Source organism: Pseudophryne corroboree, chromosome 12 (genome assembly GCF_028390025.1).
Source record: "Pseudophryne corroboree isolate aPseCor3 chromosome 12, aPseCor3.hap2, whole genome shotgun sequence".
NCBI lineage: Eukaryota > Metazoa > Chordata > Amphibia > Anura > Myobatrachidae > Pseudophryne > Pseudophryne corroboree.
Window position 1 is genome coordinate 144168776 of NC_086455.1, and position 22544 is coordinate 144191319.

At 43.7% G+C, this 22544-nt stretch overlaps 1 protein-coding gene across 2 annotated transcripts in view; it reads left to right on the forward strand.

Moving 5' to 3' along the window:
• The window catches only part of PALS1 (protein associated with LIN7 1, MAGUK p55 family member), a 110353-nt gene extending 94506 nt beyond the window's left edge, over positions 1-15847 (forward strand). For both annotated transcript variants that reach the window (XM_063948149.1, XM_063948150.1), the window contains exons 12-13: positions 3779-3889; positions 6060-15847. In XM_063948149.1, the coding sequence (XP_063804219.1) occupies positions 3779-3889; positions 6060-6236 (288 nt within the window). In that variant the 3' untranslated portion in view covers positions 6237-15847. The remainder of the gene's footprint in view (positions 1-3778; positions 3890-6059) is intronic.
• Positions 15848-22544: the final 6697 nt, after the last annotated feature.

A 22544-nucleotide genomic window follows, 5' to 3' on the forward strand; every position in this document is an offset into this window, starting at 1 on the left:
TACCGGACAGGTAGGTGATTCTCCCTCTGTGGATGTCCACAACACCAATAGAGGGAGAATAGAACCTGTGGCGAGCGAAGTGAGCCACCGTGCCCGCAGCGCATCAAGCCTGCAAGGGGTCTAGATTTGCTGGTCCCGCTGCCGGCATTCGGGTGTGTGGGATGACGCTGTCGGTATAGTGACTGCCGGCCTCCCGTATGCCGGTATTCCATAACGATCCCCTTTAAAACTAAAGAATTTGTTTTAAAGGATATATATTCCAAGTTAGACATTTCATAGAAGCATGTGATAAATATGCATATACCTTGTGACTGTTCACATTCCTGTGACTGTTTTGATTTGTGGATAGGGAGGCGTTTGGTAACCATAGTGTGCGGGGGACACTGTGACTCACACTTCTGGTTACTTGGACATAGACATACCAAAAAAACCAGTAGAAATAGCGTTCACATACCAGCCACATGCCCTGAAGCCATTTTTAAAGGGACAAGTAAAAAAAAGTCACACAATAACGGCCAAAGTATAGGCAATATGCCTGCACACTATTGGTAATCTTAATACATGGGGCTACTTTCTGTCATCATATTGGCACAGGAAAATATTTTCTTCCCTCACCGAGAGTTCCTCCCAGGCTCCCCCTGGTGGTTGAGGCATTACTTCTAGCTCCTTGCTTTCAAGGTCTCCATTCTCTTTCTGCCTGATGTGGATGGGGAAATATAGAAGAGAGTATACACTGTCCCCAGAAATGGCATTTAATACCCCCTCTGGGATCTTTCCCAAGCCACGTCATTGTGGACCAGTATCCTTGTATACTGGACAAATGGGTCAGCAATATAATAATCCTGCATTGATACTCTGCCTGCTGCTTGACTGCATTCCCCTCAAAACAAAAATATTCTGTCACAAGCTGTTCTCATTATCACATAAGTGGAGGAACAGTTCATATCTCCACCCCACCCCCACCCCCCCCAAAAAAAAAAAAAAATCTCCTATAATTTGAGCTGCTGGCAGGGCTGCCTAAATGGCACTGTAGGCATGTGGAAAAGCATTGCACTGGGGCCCCTTCGCACCCATTCACTGGAACCAATTACAACAAAAATCACAACATGCCCCTCCTGGGGCCGGCCATGTTTCTCCACATGCTTCCATACAGTGAGTGGCTGTCAGCACTCTGATGGGTGGATAGCCCCAGACATCTGACAGCCATTTACTGTCTGGCTGCAGGCTGAGTGACCACCACCGACCCCTGCTCGAAGGCCCCTGCCCAGTCTGCCTATATGTTAAGATGGCTCTGGCTGCTGGGAGCTTTCTCATGAAATACATGATGTTTTAACATGAATGAGGAAGAGAGGAGGAATGCTTTACAAAAAAGTTTCTTGGTCATTAAGGCACACATCTTAAAAAGTAAAAAATAAAATAAAGCATGCTCTCTAAATATATAATTCTCTCGTAAAATGGCACCCGCCCTGTCACTTGACATTCATTTATGCTCTGGAGAAAGCAGACCGATACAGCCTCTGGATACTCACTGTTTTCTTGAAGCCTGTGTGTGTGCGATCATAACATATGTTCTAAGTGCTGCGTGCAAAAGTTACGCTACCAGTGATATAATTGTGACACGATCCTTCTTTACCCTTCAGTAACACTGACATGTCAGCAAGCCTAAGATCCCATGTTGGGTATATTGCATCCAACATGTGAATGTTATTGCTTCAATTTATCGTGATGGCGTTTAGAAATTTGTTGTCCTTTTCTTAGCTGATGAGAGATTCGGCTTGGCATATTTACAGTAAAAGTAAAACGTTTTTATGGCCAGATGCGCCTCACTGCCTGCTCCAAGCGATCACACATTTATTTGGGTCAATAGTAGCTGCCTGTTACTGACTGCACCCACTGTACAGTGGGTGGGTACTTTGCTGCCACCACCAGGCCCTGGAACTGCTTGCTGCTGTGCATGCGTAGATAGACTGCTGACATGCCTCTTAACTTTCGTCGGCTGATTTCCACTGGTTCTTCACATAGACCAGGCGCCCTGCATTGTAGCTGGCAGAGGACGGAGCTTGGAGATTCTGGACTCAACCCAGAACAGCCAGAGAATGGTATTGCGTTTGTCACACTCCTGTTTTTCACTTTTGCGCAAATGTGCATCTCAGTCGCAATGCAACAAAACCACTTCACAAGACTCCACTGATTAATTTAATATACAACACTTGTTTATCAGTCTGAATCTATATACTGTACGAAGTGCCACAATGCAATTTTTTTTACGCCAAGTGACGTTTTGTATACAGATTCGGACTCATTCGCAAGTGTTATACAAGGTTTTATCGCATCGCTTTATTTATTTATTACCAGTTATTTATACAGGGTACACACATTCCGCAGCGCTTTACAGAGAATATTTGCCCATTCACATCAGTCCCTGCCCCAGTGGAGCTTACACTCTATATTTCCTATCACATGTACACGCCACATTCACGCTAGGATTAATTTTGTTGGGATCCAATTAAACTACCGGTATATTTTTGGAGTGTGGGAGGAAACCCACGCAAGTACGGGGAGAATATACAAACTCCACACAGTTAGGGCTATGGTGGGAATGGAACCTATTACCTCAGTGTGGGAGGCAGTAATGGTAATCATTACACCATCCGTTTGTGACTTAACACGCACATTCGTTCAAATAGACATGAAAAAGACGCGGTGCAGCACGTCACATGGTGTATTAAGGCTAGGTGTATGAGAATCCCTCTGTAGAGTCTGCATTAGGCGTCACCCAGAGATTTAGATCAAGCAAGAGCAAAGGTCACTAGTTTTCAGTATAGATCAGGAATGTCGGTTCTGTTTTTACTAATAAAGTTGGGAGGTCATTAATTAAAATTGCTTTGTGTTTGGTCAGCCTATTAAGGATTTAGGGAGTGTGATAAGCAAGCACATACAACCAACAGCTGTGGTTTGCTTTTGCAATTCTTATGAATCTGTACTTGATCTCCCCGCTTACAGTAACACATCTGAAAGACAAATAATCAGGCCATGGGTGACCTTTGGCAGTTATTAATGTTGAATGCCTTGGGTATGAGGAGTTGGGCTAGACTGCTGATGTGTTACAGTATTACGTGCGCTCATACTGAAACTGCTTACATTTCTCTTTTCACCATACAGTTATTTCTGCCACTTTGCACCTCAAGTACTATGTTTTAAAGGGGTGTAGTATTGTATGCCGGCGGCCGGGCTCCCGGCGACCAGTATACCGGCGCCGGCATACCGACAGCGTGGTGAGCGCAAATGAGACCCTTGCGAGCACGGTGGTGCGCTACGCACGCCGCGCTATTTATTCTCCCTCCAGGGGGGGTCGTGGACCCCCAAGATGGAGAATGAGTGTCGGTATGCAGGCTGTCGGGATTCCGGCGGCGGGATCCCGACAGCCGGCAAACTGAAGACCACCTGTTTTAAAGATATGCTATCGTAGTTTCTTACACTAATCTGTTTATATACAGTACAGACCATTATTTCATTGCATGGTGCTAATGGCATCAATGGAATGTAATCCACAGCAAGTACTGGACTAGTTTAGTCAGTGCAAGTTAGACAAATGAAAGCAAGAGGGTGATTTGTTGCATTTGCCTTATAGTCTCATTAAAATGTGATGGTTTGACCTACAAATATGGCTTGCATTAACTATTGACCGTTTACTGATATATTTTTGTGTTTCTTTTTTATAATACATGATCCACAAGTATCCGAGTTTTGTGTAAATCATTTGTTTTATCTTTTTCAGGTCCTGAAAATGTTGCGCAATTCAGATTTAAAACCATACATTATATTCATTGCTCCACCGTCCCAGGAGAGGTTGCGTGCGTTACTAGCAAAAGAAGGTAGAAATCCAAAGGTAAGAGATCCAGTGTGTGTTCCATTTACTAGCAAAGATTTTGCTACATATTTTATTTTTATTTACATTTTTGAAACCAAGCAGGAATAAATGAAAGGTTGAATCCACCTTGCTTTACACAAGAGAAACACAGGGCCAGTTATGTAAATTAGAGGCTAAGGGGTATATTCAATTGAAGTCGGATCCATTCCAACATTCATTTAGCCGCTGCTGTAGCGCTGCTCTCCCCCGTCTAACCGCGCCTCTCCCCCCCCCCCCCCCCCAGACTCTCCGCCTCTCCAGTCCCTCCTCTCTGTCCCTGCATCATAGCCGCCGCTCACGGCAGCGTCCACCCGGCTCCAGCAAGCGAGGTCTCCCTTGCTGGAGCCAGGTGGACGCTGCTGTGAGCGGCGGCTGTGACATCCTCTAGCACGGCTCTCCCGGTCCCCGCCTCGGCTCTCCCGGTCCCCGACTCTGCTCTGCCCATCCCCGGCGCTACTCTCCCCATCTCATTTCGACTTTTTTTTAAAGTCGAGGTGAGATGGTTGAAAAGGGGGCCAAAACCTGTTGGTTTTGGCCCCGTTTTTGACACAAGCACGTGGATCGGCAGCTATTCCGACGATCCACGTGCTTTTCGACAAGACAGACGGCAGCTTTCGACTTCAATTGAATATATACCCCATAGTGTTCATCAGTTAGATACATTCTCTAACATGGTGTATCTAAAGTAGCCCATGTGACTGGCAACATGTATCTTGATTTCTTCTAGTTTGAACTATTTAGCAGCATATGCTGTCTGGTTATGGTCCTAGTCCCACTGGATTTCCTATAGGCACTTCAACTTTTTCGGGACCTGAAGACTTGTGTCGAGTCATCAAGTGCAGGAGTTCATCCAGACCAGATAATGTGAATACGTTTTCTCAGAATGTTTGATTTATCGCTTTAAGGGTCTGTAGTGTCTAGTGAAGTTCATTTAGCACAAAAAGAACATGTCCTTATACTATATCTGTATATTTAACAGCTTGTATTTGTGTTTGAATTAATTGTCCTTTTTCTTTGTCCATTCTTCCAATTGCACAGTCCTTTTGTAAACGTTATTACTTTACTCATAGCCTATCCAGTGCGGTATCCGTTCAGATGGTCGACCATGTTATAGTCGACAGTCATTAGGTCGACCACTATTGGTCGACATTGACATGGACACATCAAAGGTCGACACATCAAAGGTCGACAGATGAAAAGGTCGACATGAGTTTTTTAACTTTTTTTCTTTTGGGGAACTTTTCCATACTTTACGATCCACGTGGACTACGATTGGAACGGTAATCTGTGCCGAGCGAAGCGAAGGCACCATGCCCGAAGCATGGCGAGCCATGCGAGGGGACGCGGTGCACTAATTGGGGTTCCCAGTCACTTTACGCAAAAAACGACACCAAAAAAAGTAAAAAAACTCATGTCGACTTTTTCATGTATCGACCATTTCCATGTGTCGACCATGTGTCCATGTCGGCCGTGTCAATGTCGACCAATAGTGGTCGACCTAATGACTGTCGACCATAACATGGTCGACCATTCATACCGCAACCATCCAGTGCTACCCATCCTATAGACTTCTATAGCTGTTGTATACACCATTCTGGGGATGACATCAACTGCCTATATAACTGTGGTCGCAGGACAGGATCTCAATATTTCACTTTTCTTTTGATTTTGAATTGGCTTCAATAGAGAAGACTTATTCTGGTGATGCACTCTCCAATATCGGCAGAATGTGATTGGCTCATGTCCAGCAGGCTTGTTCTTGCAATACAAAACTTGAGGAACTAAATGGGCGCTTCTGTGGATATGAGCTGAGCCTTAAATGACACTTCGGTTCCCCTAGTGGAACAGAAAAAACAGACGATAAATGTTGAGGTAGTGTCATGTGATTGGCGCTATCCACTGCATCAATATGAACATAGCTTGAGAATCTAGAACTGTAAACCAAAAATCATTTGCTTTGAAAGGTGCCAAATGCATTTAAATTATGTACATTATACCTTGTTCACATGATTTCTCTTGCTGTCTAGAAATGTAATTCTCTTTGGAACGCTGAATCTCTGTTTTGTGCATTGATTGTGTGTGGCAGTCAGTATAATTTGCCTCATCACTACACATGTGGCTTGTTTATAACATTTCCCATTATTTGCAGCCAGAGGAACTGAGAGAGATCATCGAGAAAGCAAGGGAGATGGAGCAAAACAACGGGCACTACTTTGACACAGCCATTGTGAATACCGACCTAGACAAGGCCTTTCAGGAACTCCTTCGGCTAATCAATAAACTGGACACAGAACCTCAGTGGGTTCCCTCCTCTTGGTTACGGTGAAGACAAAGTGGATAGTGACAAATCCAGGGAGGTTACAATGCACATCCTGAATATTCACGTGCTGGAGAGCCACTTTCGTTCTTTAATGATTTAATCTAGAAGAAGGCTTTTAAACATCACATGGAGGATACCTTGCCCAGTGTTGGACCGCCAAGTTAGGCTTAGTTCTGTTTAAGGAGCTGCAATACAAATACCCATCAAACCGTATAAAACTACAATCTCTAAATTGTGATTATAGTGATCATCAGATTTTGATGTTGTGTGAAACAGATGTTAGCACTCTGAGAGGTGATCAGTGGGGCCTCAGCCACGGTGCATGGTGTCAGTTATTTAAGTTTCCTGTTGAGATTGTTGACTACTACAAAGATTGGCCGATAGCCCTTTGGGAACTGAAAAATGTATTAGCTGTTTACAGAATCCCAATAATCTATCTATACTAGAGCTGAATCTGGCATTAGTACATGATGGGCACACTACAAAGTATTTCAAAGTGTCATCTAGCAATTCCATTATAAATGTTGGGAGAAAAAAAATGATTTTCACTGAAATGGGCTGCCATTACGTCGATAACAGACTAGGGTCCCATACTCCATGACTTCAGTTGAGCAGCTAATCAGTTTTAGTGTATACCAAGCACAATCTCTGTTCGGCTCCATCAGCCGGCGGTGGGTAATTGGGTAAGTAGTGTACGGCTGTGTTGCTGCACTTGCCATTTGTGGGAAGAAATTTTTTTTTCCCAGAGACTAAATCACTGGCGATTTTCTCATAAGTAACTGGATGTACATATACGATAATAGATTGTGTTTTAGCAATGTGCTTTAGAAATCCATATGGTCTGTCACAAGCTGGAGTGTACAAATTCTGACACTATTTTTTAAACAAGAGCAAAGTTAGTTTTTGATCTGGGACTGTAAGACATTCCACTCTATAATAGCACTTGATGCCAGCGGTCTGTCTTGTTATAAAAATTGTGAAGAATGTCAACTTTTTTTTTTTTTTATGTATAAATAAACTTGAGTAATGCAGTTGCATAGGTGATTAGCTTAAGTACAGAATTCTTTCATTTAAAAAGCTCAGTCGTTCTGAACCACGGCTACAGTCAAAAGAAAAAAATGTCTGATTATTCTCCCTAAAGAATGCATGGCTTTTGTGTATTACTGGTGAGAAGCCTCCGGAGCAGCTGTAAATATGATCTTTATATTAGTCTATGCCATTCTAGTGCAGTACTCCCAATATACCACTGGGGGTAACATTGCATTATGAGTCACTTGTATGAGGTGAGCCTCATACAAGGTGTGTGTGGCAATCCAATATAGAATTGTTTTCTGTCACGTGACACACGGGCCTGCTCCAGACAAATGGGCTCCCAAAATTCAGTGTATGTATTTTATATTGCCTTTAGCAACATGTAGCTTAGAACAATTCTCCCATATCTAAGTTTTTTTTGTATTCTTGGCTTTTTTTTATTTATTGTTTTAATATAGTAAGAAAGCAAATAGATATTTTTGCATTTTCCGATTAATTCAAACGTGAACCTTCCATACAGCCGTTCTGCTAGGTTAGGTGTGCTACGTGCTCAGACTGTTTAAGCATTAGACCAGAGGTTCTCAAACTCGGTCCTCGGGGGCACACACAGTGCATGTTTTGCAGGTCTCCTCACAGAATCGCAAGTGAAATAATTAGCTCCACCTGTGGACCTTTTAAAATGTGTCAGTGAGTAATTAATACACCTGTGCACCTGCTGGGTTACCTGCAAAACATGCACTGTGTGTGCCCCCGAGGACCGAGTTTGAGAACCTCTGCATTAGACCTTGTATACCAATCAGTTTGTTTACTTAAAAAAAAAAGAAAAGTACTTTGACATATCAACTGATGTGTTGTATGTTGGCAGGAATGAGACAAAATAAATTAATTTAAACCTTTAGTGAACGGGTAACATCGGTAGGAGTATGTACTCCCTGGTAGTTTAATGTCTGCTATGGCACATTGCCCTCTGTAGTAATTAAGAGCAAGTGATTGCAATTTGAGCATTTGTTAAAAAGGAGAACAATAGATTGCTGGTACAGATATTCATGGCTGAAGGAACCAGGAGTCCTACCACTGCTTATAGTCTATCCAGTGTTTTAGTAGCGTCATAAGTGTTGTAATAGTTACTGACGGAGGGCCTGATTCAGTGGTGGGTGCTGTGATTTGATCAATTTGTCTGAACAACCGTTTTGATAAATTTTCCAGTGTTTGGGAGCAAATGGTCAATTGTCATTTTCTCTCATCCATTACCAGATTTTTATTCCAACCAGCCAGATCTGGCAGATTATCTGCCAGATAATTGTATAGTGTATGGCCAGCCTAAAAGACATATTTAACGCCTCCGCTTTTGGATGCAGTTAAGTTACTGGTGGCGAAATACCGACGTCTGAATCCTGGCAGCAGTCAAAATGCCGGCGGTCTAAAAGCCGCCTGGTATTCCCACTAGGGTGGCGGTCCACGCCACCACCCGAGGGGGAATATAATAGTGTGGCAAGCGAATCTCGCCACCAAGCCCGAAGCGTGCCCGCGAGGGCACATGCTGCGCTCATTGTCAGTATTTTGACTGTCTGGATTCCGGCGTCGCTATATCGACCACCGAGATTCCGACTGCCTGGAAATCATACTGAATCCCTCTCACCACCCCCAAATGTCTGCAGCCTGTCAGTCAACCTAGGTCTAAAGCAGTGGTTCCCAAACTCTGTCCTCGGGTACCCCCAACAGTTCATGTTTCCAGGTCATCCAGAGGTGCACAGGTGTAATCATCAATCACTGACTCATTTTAAAAGATTCACAGGTGGGACTAATTATTTCACTTGTGATTCTGTGAGGAGTCTTTGAAAATTTGAACTTTTGGGGGGATATTCAATTGTTTGAAAAGTCAGTTGGGTGTCTGTTTTTTTTCCTATCTAATAGACAGGAAAAAACAGACACCCAACTGACTTTTCAAACATTTGAATTCCCCCTTTGGTGTCCTGGAGGACTTGAGTTTGGCAACCACACTGGTCTAGATCCTCGGCAATGTGGCTGGACCAATATGCAATATGAAGCACTTACCATTGTGTATTAATGCCTACTTCCCTATTGACTGTAAGCATGTGAGCAGGGCCCTCTTACCTTTCTGTCTGTTGTTACCCAGTCTTGTTTTTTTTACGGTTTTTAATTGTAAAGTGCAACATAATATGCTGGTGCAATGTAAGTAACTGTTAATGATAATAGAACCACACTGCAACCGACATCGCAAGACCATTGAGCTGAACAGAAAACATTGTTAATTTCCAACTGAATCAGAACAACATCCACCTCTGATTCACCCCAAAGTGATTGTTTATCACTATTATGACAAGTTCTGTATGCAGCACCCAGCAGTAGTGCCAATTATTTTGGTTTCCAGTCAGGATCCAGTGAGAGAACTATTCACATATTCGGTTGCAGCTAAATGAGTATAACTGTGACCTATCAGGGCATTCACACTAGGTTGGCTGCTGTTCATGTAGTCAGAATTGTGTCATAAGTGCACGCAAAGTTCCAGCAATTTCAGAGGCATCTGCAGCCAGGATTGGGCAGGTGTGAACCTGATGGTGATGACAACTGGATGTATTGGAGCGGTGCACCCAGCGTAGATGCAGCCCATACTGAATATGGGCAAACAATCTGCGTCGCACAATGCGGCTGGAGATGTGGCTAGCTCTAAATCAGGTGCTATGCATTCAGTTGCTGTTTAGCTTCAAGCAAATTGTTTTCACCACTTCTTACCTAGTACCAGCTTATATTATTTGAGTGCATTGATTTGAGTGCCTCGTTCAATTGTGGGATGACCCCATGACTTCTGCCAGTACTATCAGCAAGTGTGCTGGACATGCTGACGTCTAATGTGACCTTACCAGGTCCTTCCTTATTAAAGAGAGAAGAATGATAAATGTGATGCTGTAAGATAAACTTCTGGGGCACTACTGAGAGCCATCTCTGTAATGATGTGCACACTCTGGGCCTGATATAGAGATGTACACAGCAACTGTGTGAAAATATCTAAATGCTGCACCTGCCTGGCTTTAAGTTGATACGCCCTCAGGCAGCTTTGTAAGTCCGAGCAGCTGCATACAAAGATACAGCATTGGACTCAGATCAGTCGATGTATTGAAGTTCTGAGTAGCCATATGCTAACACAGCTTCTAATCACGTGGAGTCATTACATAAATGTTACTATGTAGTCATTCCTACTACTATAATGAGCTGCAATAACAGATGAGTTCACCCACTTCCAGGCTACTCGGTCTGGCTTATTCTGTCCCCATAATTCCCTCCTCTCCCCTGAAAACCCTCCTGTAGTAATGAATGATACAGCAGCTTGCTCACATGGCAGCATAGGAATATTATATAAGGTAATTTGGGCTGGACGGCTATGAAACGTGTGAAATAATTATATGGATAGGCTAATTGGAGAGAGTCCCATTCCTTTAAGGGTGACCACACACACCAGGCTCATTTCAGGCCTAACTGGACTTCAGCATATGTGGAGACAAATTGAATCACCCTACGTGTGATTTATTGGCATGTACGTGGGCTAAATTCTAAGCATGAACAGACGGATGGGCAGAAGACTCAATGTACTTACAGCAGAGATATTCCGAAGATTAGAGTGCCCGTAGTGTTTAAACTAGAAGTTTAAAAGTTTCAATCAAGTATGGAAGTTTCTTTTAAAAAGTGCCAGAAACCGTATACAATAAAGTGTTTTCAGGAAGGGATTCCAAGTCCTCTTTGAGATGCAGTAGTGGGACACACTGTCCTATACAAAACCAACCCCCTAAGGCAAGCTACCCAATATTCTCTCTGTCAGACATCAGAGCAAAAGCTAGCTTGAATACTTCTCTTGACTTTTTAACCCCTTAACTGACATTTTTCCCCAAAAAAAGCAGTCAGAAATTGTCATTCATTTTTTTATTTAATAGGTGAAAATAGATTTTAAATATATTTAAGTATTTTATCAAAATACATATTTTGGGGGTATTCTGCACCCCACCCCTGTGTCCATAGGCCCTTATTGTAAAAATACTTCCCTCTCCAAATAGAAATACACCTCCCACCCCCGTGGCAAAATAATCCCCAACAATACCACCCCCTACTGGTAATAGATTCCTGGGGCACAGCCCACTCCCCAGCTATACAGCAGACAATCGACGGCACTCCAAGGCTAATAAGTTAATTTCATACATAGCAGTGCAAGAAATTCATTTATTAACCTTGGAGGGCCTCCGATTTTGTTTGCTACACATGACTATTGGAAGTGGTCAAGGACGGGCACCGGGCGCAGCTATCTGAGTAGTGGAGTGCTGGCCAAGAGGCAACAAACTATATATAACCAAACAAACTGTGGGCGTCATAACCCCACAAACACACACCCCCATCGCCAAGAAATGCTCCCCCTCACCTTTTTGCAGAGCGCAACGGGGGTCTGATCATCAGAGATCAGCATCGATGTTCTGAGGAAGGGAGTGTTCCCCTCCAAACACAGTTAGTTCCGGCACATGCGCCCCTTAATGCAGCTCACAAGGCATTCTGGGGCATGATTTTGGGAGTGATTTTGGCGGTCGGAGGCCGCTGCAACACTTCTGGCGGGGGAGGAGGGTGCTGCAGCAGGAGGAAGTCCAAACAGAGGGGAACACCGCCGGGCAGCACAGTAACAGACTCTTGGCAGCAGTCGTATCACATATGCCTATGCCAGGCAAGTGGTTAAAAGAGGAGACTCAAATGCTTGATATCAGTCATACAGTAAATTGTAGTTTCTTCCTATTAAGTTGTATCTTCTTATGCTTTTCTTCCCTATTTTTTAGCAATTGTTTCTAGACCCCAATCCCAGTATTCGTAACAGATGCTTTTCCTCAATGGTATGACCTGAAAATATTATTAACAATTATTTATATTGTGCCAGCATACTATATAGGGCTTTTACAGTTTTGGGGGAAATGCAGTAATAAAATGAGACTGAATACTACAGAAATTCAAAGGATGCAGTCTGTAACTTCTTTCCACCTCTGGTTATTTCTGGTGAATTATGCGACTTTACTTAACGGAACCCGCATTAATCTGCTGTTGCTTGTGGTCCATATGCAGCTATACAGTTTTCATGAAATATTCAAGGTGCATTGTCAGTTGGTGTTTACTGCCTGTTTCAGTGCATCACAAAGAATGCACCAAAACACATAGATGTCTATGTACCATTAAATTATAAAGATACATAAATGTGTACACCTATCCGTAATGGCGCCATGCGTCTTTTTAACTTAGTAATTTACACAGTTTGCATCTCTTTCGCACTGCTAATGTGCTAATGGCAGAAAGTACAATTACTCTGGATCATATATGTGCTATACCAATGTGACCATGACGCTAATCTAGTGTTCATTCTAGCACCCTGCACCTTTCAAAATCCGTGCAGTTGCTCTTTCCTGCCTGGGGTGTCGCTCTTTGCTGTGGTGCTTCTCAGCACACTCTGATCTGTTACTCAGTGCTGTGATACAGACCTGTGTGTGCTGAGACGCACCAGAGAGCGACACCCCAGGCAGAAAAGAGGAACTGCACAGGATTTGAAAGGTGCAGGGTGCTAGAATGAACACTATAATTTATAAAAAGAGACTGGTGATAGATATGCTTGAGTTACATCATGAGTCCCACTGAGCAACATTGTACTAATATACACTGCCACGATTGCCAGAAAAGTGCAAATACTAGGTCCCAAGTACACTATGAAAGATGTTATAATGCTAAAGTATGAAAGTCACTATACATCGCGCAGTGTCTAATGGATGGAGATAAAGTACCAGCCAATCAGCTCCTAACTATCATTTTTCAAACCCAACCTGTGACATGGTAGTTAGACACTGATTGGAGGGGGATAAAGTACCAGCCACTTTATGTCCATCCAAGGCTTAGTAAATAGACCCCTAAGTCAATTGGTGACTATAGTGCTTGTGAAAGGCTTGCTGGGTAACTTCAAAAAGAAAAGAAAAAACTGAAAACACTGGATATCATGTATTGTTTCCTGCTAAATCGAAGCCTTTGTAATAAAGGCCTGGGGTTGTATATATTTTATATATTGTACAGTATTAACATAACCAAATTGGTCATTTTAGCTGAATGTGTCTCCTACTGTAACAGTGCCTAAGAGACATTTTGGCTTGTTATGAAGCTCATGGCATCTTCTTCCTCCAGCTTTCAGGACGCTTCAGGCTCCATTTAGAATGTGAAACAAATGTGTATTATGCTCTTCTAATATAGTGCACTCACTGTATACAGTGCTGGATACATTGTATTGTAGCCAGAGTAAAGTTAATTGCACACTGGCCAATACAGTGAATCAGTTAGACATATCACTTGCTGTATTACCCATATCAGAATAATTTGGTGCTCAGGTAGTTTCAGTGCCGAGCAGACGGCATCATATCACAGCAAAACAAGGACACTTACAGATGCAGCCGTACTGACTAATATCTACAGGCAGTTTCCCCGTCTTGTGATGATCAGGATCATCTGTGTTACTGAAACCATATGTTCTGTATTTGCAAAAATCCCATTGGGTATGGGCACCGTAAAACTGTAAGGCTAAGACTACACTTGCTATAGTATCGTTGAATTCATGGTGCTGCTAAGCAATCGGTTGGCACTGACAACCCTCTCTAGGATCTGCTACACTTCTGCCTTCCCAAATAAGGAGTATTGCAGTCAAAACCCAAGGAAGCTGGATAAAGGTATAGGGGTATATTCAATTAGGGTCGGATCCATTCTGACATGCATTTGCTGGAATGGATCCGACAACCCCTATTCAATCTCATCTCAATTCGACTTTTAAAAAGTCGAATTGAGATGAGGGACCCAGAGCAGGAGGAGAGCCGCGGGGACAGCCGCGGGCAGACGGAGACGGAGGAGAGCAGCGTTACAGTAGCGCTGCAGAAGGACGTCTCACAGCCGCCCGACCTCACAGCAGTGTCCACCCGGCTCCAGCATGCGTGACCTCACTTGCTGGAGCCGGGTGGACGCTGCTGTGAGACATCCTGCTGCAGCGCTGTTCTGTAGCGCTGCTCTCTCCTGTATGCCCTGCGGCTGTCCCCCCGTCTCCCCGCGGTTCCCCCCGCCCCACCTCCTCTGGGTCCCACATCTCAGTACGACATTTTTTTATGTCTGACTGAGATGGTCGGAAACGGGGCCAAATCCTGTCGAATTTGGCCCCGTCTCACTCAAAAGTACGTGAATCGGCAGCTATACCGCCGATTCACGTACTATTCGACAAGTCGAATTCCACGACTTGTCAAATAAAAACTGATGGGACTGAATAGGTCGAATCACTATTCGACCTTAAAAAGTCGAAAACTGCCGTCTTTTAGACAGACGGCAGTTTTCAACCCTAATTGAATATACCCCTTAGTAGGTAAAGTGTAGGTAGATTGGGGAAAGAGTGCTAGTCTAATGGGGATCATACATCAGTGGCATATTGGGGTAATTCCCAGTTCTCCTGATGCCAGTGTCAGAGGATCAGGGAAATTCAAATGTGTTGGAAGTCCTCAATTTGCCTATTCTGACCAAAAAATTATTTAGGATTAGCAAGTCTGGGACTTTTAAAAATTTTTTTCTTTTTGTTGTTGATTCTTCAACAGATCACTGGTCTGTGTTTTTGATCACTGATCAGCATTGTCAGAACTGGGAATTGTCCTGTAGATGTATGGGCTCCATAACCTAACCTACTTCAGTTAAGGCTCGTTATTGGTAACGTCACACATATTACAGTTTAGCCCTTAAAGAGGAAGTATCGATGTTGGCATTCTTTGTCTTCACTGGTCATTCTTCAGTGATGATGCAATAATTATTTAGAGTATGCATTCATAAGGCAGAAACTTGACAAGTTCATGGTGCAGAAAACACTGAGAAAATACATAGTTTAAAGCGCAACAGACTATGCTGGCGCTATATAAGTAACTGATAATAATTCTATATAAAAGAAATGAAATCTGTGATATTGACAAATAGGAGTTTTATGTAAACCTTTTGCCATTTGTGAATTCTGATGCTTATCTATTGAGTGCTACTGTACATTTGCACTGGTAACAAAGGAGGTTGAGTGTTAATGGAACTGCTTTGCTTTGGACATTTTTATATAGAGGTTGATAGGTAAAAATGTATATAGTAAATTGACTTGGCTTAAGGGAAACTGAACAGGCTTTTAACAAATGCTGCATTATTTCATCACTCGCGTTCGGGGCGCTGGAGATCCGCACTGTTGGCCCTTCTTTTTATTTAGCTGGACACGGTGGGCAGAAATGTTTGGGAAAGTTATTAAAGAGGCTGCTTGCTACAGTTTCAGTTGAATTAAAGCTGTCTTTATGATGGTACAGATGGGTCCACAGTTATCTTGGCTAGTTTGCTGCACCTAGGCGCAACATGGTTTATTAACATAAACCCTTCATCTATTGTTCTCAGTTGCAATACAATACAGAGAACAGTACAGCAGGGGATTGAGTCAATACAGCAGGGGGGGATTAAGTCCGACTGCCCAGTCTCAGTTAATCCTATTAAAGGTCAAGATAAACGGGTTCACTACGGCTGGCCGGCGGTCGGGCTCCCGGCGACCAGCATCCCGGCGCCGGGAGCCCGACCGCCGGCTTACCGACAGCTTGGCGAGCGCAAATGAGCCCCTTGCGGGCTCGCTGCGCTCGCCACGCTACGGGCACGGTGGCGCGCTACGCGCGCCACACTATTTTATTCTCCCTCTATGGGGGTCGTGGACCCCCACGAGGGAAAATAATTGTCGGTATTCCGGCTGTCGGGCTCCCGGCGCCGGTATACTGAGCGCCGGGAGCCCGACCGCCGGCAAACAGAAGACCACCCAAGATAAACATGGACCCATCTTTAGTTGTTAAATTGGGAACAGTTGAGGGGTAATAAATGCTAGCAGACAGTACATCCTCAGATTGAGCTACAGATGATACATAGTCCTTCTGAAAAACACAATACTTCCTCTTTAGTTTCTAAACCTTAAAAGGAAGTTGTGAACCTCTTTTTAGTAGAGAATTAGAGATTTGCTGAGCATTCCCATATCTAATGAGCTAAATGCAATGTGAGGGTAGAATTTGAGTTTGCCTCTGCCTAAAACTGACATGGCAAAAAAAAGGTCTGTACAAATCAGATGTACTTAAAACAACGACAATAATTTCGACACCACTATGTCGGCAGTTGTGATGTCCATTATGCAGCCGTGAGGAGTATGTAAGCCACCACTGGGCCACCCCAGATCAATGATATGTCGATATTGTAACATGTTGAAATTTTATCATAGTCTACAAGTATGAATGGACATTCTCATGTCAATTGTAGGAATGATGACATTTGGTTGACATGGACAATGTTAAAATTGACCTTGTTGACACTCATTCTGTTAACCCATCCCTGTATAAATAGTCTCTGTAAGCTAGAGACGACGCAAGTTCCTGTAGAATAGGGCAGCGTTACTACCGGCTTTGCAGTCATTTGTCGCACACTGAAGCTTGCACTTGCAAATGTTTCTTATACTTTGTGTTTTTTTGTACAATCTCTCTTCCAGTCTGTAAAATGCTAATTTTACAATCACTTTGCACAATGTCAGTGGAAACTATTTCTCTTTTTTTTTTTTCCTTTACAGAAAAGTTTTTGCTACTTTGCAGATCATACCAAATAACCACTTCTAAAAACAAGTCAATATGCAATTTTGACATCCCGTTACAAACATGAAAGACGGGTTCTTTTATAGTGAAGGAGCCACCTGACCACATTTTATACAATTAATAATTCAGTGTACGTTTAAAGCCCAAGTGAAGGTTTTAATACATAATCTCATGTTTGTTTGTTTTTAGATAGCTTGTAAGAGATTTTTTTGTGTGTGTGAAGGGGGGGGGGGGGGGGGATGCGGCTCCCCTGTAAAAGACTATGTCACAGAATCCATTATTACATTTTTAATTTCCCTTTGTATAGGTAATGTCGATTTGTTATTTGTGTTGGATATACTGTAAGAACAAAAAAAAAATTATAGGCTCTGACCTTCCAAAATGGCATCATCCAGCTACAGTATAAACCATGGTTCCTGTCCATTTTCAGGTTGAGTGATTCCCACGTACATTTTTATCAATTGACCTAATTTATTTGTAACTTTGTATTTTTTGTAGACTCCTGGAGGACTTGTTAGAATATAGAAAGTTAACCATATTGCTGTGAGTGTGTGTGTGTGTATATGTATATATTTATATATATATATATACACACACACACACACACATCTTCAAGCTGCACAAATCTGTCTATGACACACAAGATCTGTGTGAAGTGAAATCTTATAAAACATTTTGGTTTTTATTTTTCTAGAAAAAGCCAATTTTTTTCATATTCTGTTGTGATGCATTATTTTCAGTTAGTCCTCATTTATATCTTGCAAATATTCTTTATGACAGGTCATTACTGTGATCAGCAAAGCAGTATGAGATACTGTCATTAAGTCCTTGTCTTTCCTTCTTATTCAGAAGAAGACAAAATCCCAGTCAAAAGCTGATTTGTTTCAGCTGACAAAAACCAAACTGTACTCGAAAGCTGGGTACACCAACCTATCTGATGATCGATAAGTGCATACACACTTACCGATGGTTGGCCCGATGTGTTGTGTCTGATGTCACAACTGAGCTGCCGTTATGGCCTCCCGGTTGTGATGTCAGTCACCGGCGGCCTCTGCAACCAGTGTACGACCGCACATACACACAGCACAATGTGCTAATATATTTGAATGTATATCGGTTGTGCTAAGTAATAAATATCTGGGGGTGGTATTCAGTATACCGGTTGTTGGGATCCCGGCGCACAGTATACCGACAACCAGCATACCGACACCTTTTCTCTCTCTTGGGGGTCCACGACCCCCCTGGAGGGAGAATAGATAGCTTGGCGCGCATAGCGCGCCACCGTGCCCACAGCGTGGTGAGCGCAGCGAGCCCTCAAGGGACTCATTTGCGCTCGCCCCGCTGTCATCAAGCCGCCGGTCGGGATCCCGGCGCCGGTATGCTGGCCGCCGGGGACCCGGCCGCCTGCAACTCATACTACACCCATATGTGGACTACCTCGTTCAGCCATATCGGGGGTACACACCTACTAATGCGCCCACGATATATCGACCATTCAATTGAACGGCTGATATATCGGCCAGCATTTACTCTGCATAAAATGTCAGAGAGGCTAGACAAGATTCTCTTGACAATTAGCAAAACACTACAGAATAAGGGCATCAGAAAAATACACTAATTGCAGATAGGTATTATAATTATATGTATACTGGTCACCTCTTTTATAGCACACCTTGAAATGTATTTTGATTATTACAATGATCCCTTAATATATATGCAACAATGTTATATTGTGGGTTCAGTTTGTGACCAAATAACATCTGATGTTGTTATATTCCTATAATGTGATTGAAGTATAAGGTAAAAATTGAAAGATTGTAAAATATGTATTTATATATTTCTGTATGATGCACTTTTTGTGTTTTATAGAACACTTAGGATTTATACGCAAGAAACTGTTATGATTGACTTCCTCCAGATTTACTTTTGAAAATATTTGGTTTTAACGGACACAGTGGGAAAGAACCAACACAACTAACTTTATGGAAAACATAAAGCCTTAAATATTTTTGTCTAATCCTTCTTAATTTTGTATCAAATCATGTATCTGCATTGTGTATGGATGAGATGTCACAAACTGCACAATTATGTAAAAATGTAAGATTCTATTTTAGAATTAAAATAAATTACTGTTGTACAATTGTGTGTGTATCAAATATACATCATAGTTCTAACATTTTGTTTTTATTCTCCAAATAATACACTTCTGTAGTATCTCATTCCTAATACAGTGTATTTGCTTCAATATAATGAGACATGACACACTGGTGCAGGCATGGCCAACTTATGGCTTTCAAGCTCTTACGAAACTACACGTCCCAGCATGCCCTTCTACAGTTTTAGCATTCCCTCATAACCAAACTGGCAGTGCTTGCTGGGATTTGTAATTGAACAGCAGTTGGAGAGCCACAGGTTGTCCAGGCGTCATTGTTGTATTTAACGTGTAAACTGAGGCTTTATCTAGCTCGGTGTTCCTCAGAAAACATTTTCCTTTGCACTCAGCTCATCATTGTAACTGCAGACAAAGACATAATGAATATTTAAATAAATCACCAGCTTGAATTTCTCTATCGTCCTAGTGGATGCTGGGGTTCCTGAAAGGACCATGGGGAATAGCGGCTCCGCAGGAGACAGGGCACAAAAAGTAAAGCTTTTTCCGATCAGGTGGTGTGCACTGGCTCCTCCCCCTATGACCCTCCTCCAGACTCCAGTTAGATTTTTGTGCCCGGCCGAGAAGGGTGCAATCTAGGTGGCTCTCCTAAAGAGCTGCTTAGAGAAAGTTTAGCTAGGTTTTTTATTTTACAGTGATTCCTGCTGGCAACAGGATCACTGCAGCGAGGGACTGAGGGGAGAAGGAGTCAACTCACCTGCGTGCAGGATGGATTGGTTTCTTGGCTACTGGACATCAAGCTCCAGAGGGACGATCACAGGTACAGCCTGGATGGTCACCGGAGCCACGCCGCCGGCCCCCTTGCAGATGCTGAAATCAGAAGAGGTCCAGAATCGGCGGCTGAAGACTCCTGCAGTCTTCTAAAGGTAGCGCACAGCACTGCAGCTGTGCGCCATTTTCCTCTCAGCACACTTCACACGGCAGTCACTGAGGGTGCAGGGCGCTGGGAGGGGGGCGCCCTGGGAGGCAAATGAGTACCTATAAAGGCTAAAAATACCTCACATATAGCCCTAGAGGCTATATGGAGATATTTAACCCCTGCCTAATTTTTCTAAATAGCGGGAGACGAGCCCGCCGGAAAAGGGGCGGGGCCTATCTCCTCAGCACACGGCGCCATTTCCTCTCACAGCTCCGCTGGTCAGGACGGCTCCCAAGTCTCTCCCCTGCACTGCACTACAGAAACAGGGTAAAACAGAGAGGGGGGGGCACATTTATGGCGATATTTTGATATAACAAAGCAGCTATAAGGGAGCACTTATTATAAGGCTATCCCTGATATATATATAGCGCTTTTGGTGTGTGCTGGCAAACTCTCCCTCTGTCTCCCCAAAGGGCTAGTGGGTCCTGTCTTCGTTAGGAGCATTCCCTGTGTGTCTGCTGTGTGTCGGTACGTGTGTGTCGACATGTATGAGGACGATATTGGTGTGGAGGCGGAGCAATTGCCAAATATGAGGATGTCACCCCCTAGGGAGTCGACACCAGAATGGATGCCTTTATTTATGGAACTACGGGATAGTGTCAACACGCTAAAGCAGTCGTTTGACGACATGAGACGGCCGGACAATCAATTAGTGCCTGTCCAGGCGACTCAAACACCGTCAGGGGCTGTGAAACGCCCTTTGCCTCAGTCGGTCGACACAGACCCAGACACAGGCGATGACTCCAGTGGTGACGGTGACGAATCAACCGTATTTTCCAGTAGGGCCACACGTTATATGATTTTGGCAATGAAGGAGGCGTTACATTTAGCTGATACTACAGGTACCACTAAACAGGGTATTATGTGGGGTATGAAAAAACTACCTATAGTTTTTCCTGAATCAGAAGAACTAAATGACGTGTGTAATGAAGCGTGGGTTGCCCCTGATAAAAAGCTGATAATTTCAAAGAAATTATTGGCATTATACCCTTTCCCGCCAGAGGTTAGGGAGCGCTGGGAAACACCTCCTAGGGTGGACAAGGCGCTAACACGCTTATCTAAACAAGTGGCGTTACCCTCTCCTGAGACGGCCGCACTTAAAGATCCATCAGATAGGAGGATGGAAAATATCCAAAAAAGTATATACACACATGCAGGTGTTATACTACGACCAGCTGTAGCGACTGCCTGGATGGGCAGTGCGGGGGTAGTTTGGTCAGAATCCCTGATTGAAAATATTGATACCCTGGACAGGGACAATATTTTACTGTCGTTAGAACAAATAAAGGATGCATTTCTTTATATGCGTGATGCACAGAGGGATATATGCACACTGGCATCACGGGTAAGTGCTATGTCCATTTCGGCCAGAAGAGCTTTATGGACGCGACAGTGGACAGGCGATGCGGATTCAAAACGGCATATGGAAGTTTTGCCGTATAAAGGGGAGGAGTTATTTGGAGTCGGTCTATCAGATTTGGTGGCCACGGCTACAGCCGGGAAATCCACCTTTCTACCTCAAGTCACTCCCCAACAGAAAAAGGCACCGACTTTTCAACCGCAGCCCTTTCGTTCCTTTAAAAATAAGAGAGCAAAGGGCTATTCATATCTGCCACGAGGCAAAGGTCGAGGGAAGAGACAGCAACACGCAGCTCCTTCCCAGGATCAGAAGCCCTCCCCGGCTTCTACAAAAGCCTCAGCATGACGCTGGGGCTTCTCAAGCGGACTCGGGGACGGTGGGGGGTCGTCTCAAAAATTACAGCGCGCAGTGGGCTCACTCGCAAGTAGATCCCTGGATCCTGCAGATAATATCTCAGGGATACAGGTTGGAATTAGAGACAGATCCACCTCGCCGTTTCCTGAAGTCTGCTTTACCAACGTCCCCCTCCGAAAGGGAGACGGTTTTGGAAGCCATTCACAAGCTGTACTCTCAGCAGGTGATAGTCAAGGTACCTCTTCTGCAACAAGGGAAGGGGTATTATTCCACTCTTTTTGTGGTACCGAAGCCGGATGGCTCGGTAAGGCCTATTCTAAATCTGAAGTCCTTGAACCTGTACATAAAGAAGTTCAAGTTCAAAATGGAGTCACTCAGAGCAGTGATAGCGAACCTGGAAGAGGGGGACTTTATGGTATCCTTGGACATCAAGGATGCGTATCTCCACGTTCCAATTTACCCCTCACACCAGGGGTACCTCAGGTTCGTTGTACAAAACTGTCACTATCAGTTTCAGACGCTGCCGTTCGGATTGTCCACGGCACCTCGGATCTTTACAAAGGTAATGGCCGAGATGATGATTCTTCTTCGAAGAAAAGGCGTATTAATTATCCCATACTTGGACGATCTCCTAATAAGGGCGAGGTCCAGAGAACAGCTAGAGATGGGATTAGCACTGTCTCAAGAAGTGCTAAAACAGCACGGGTGGATTCTGAATATTCCAAAATCCCAGTTAATGCCGACAACTCGTCTGCTGTTCCTAGGGATGATTCTGGACACGGTTCAGAAAAAG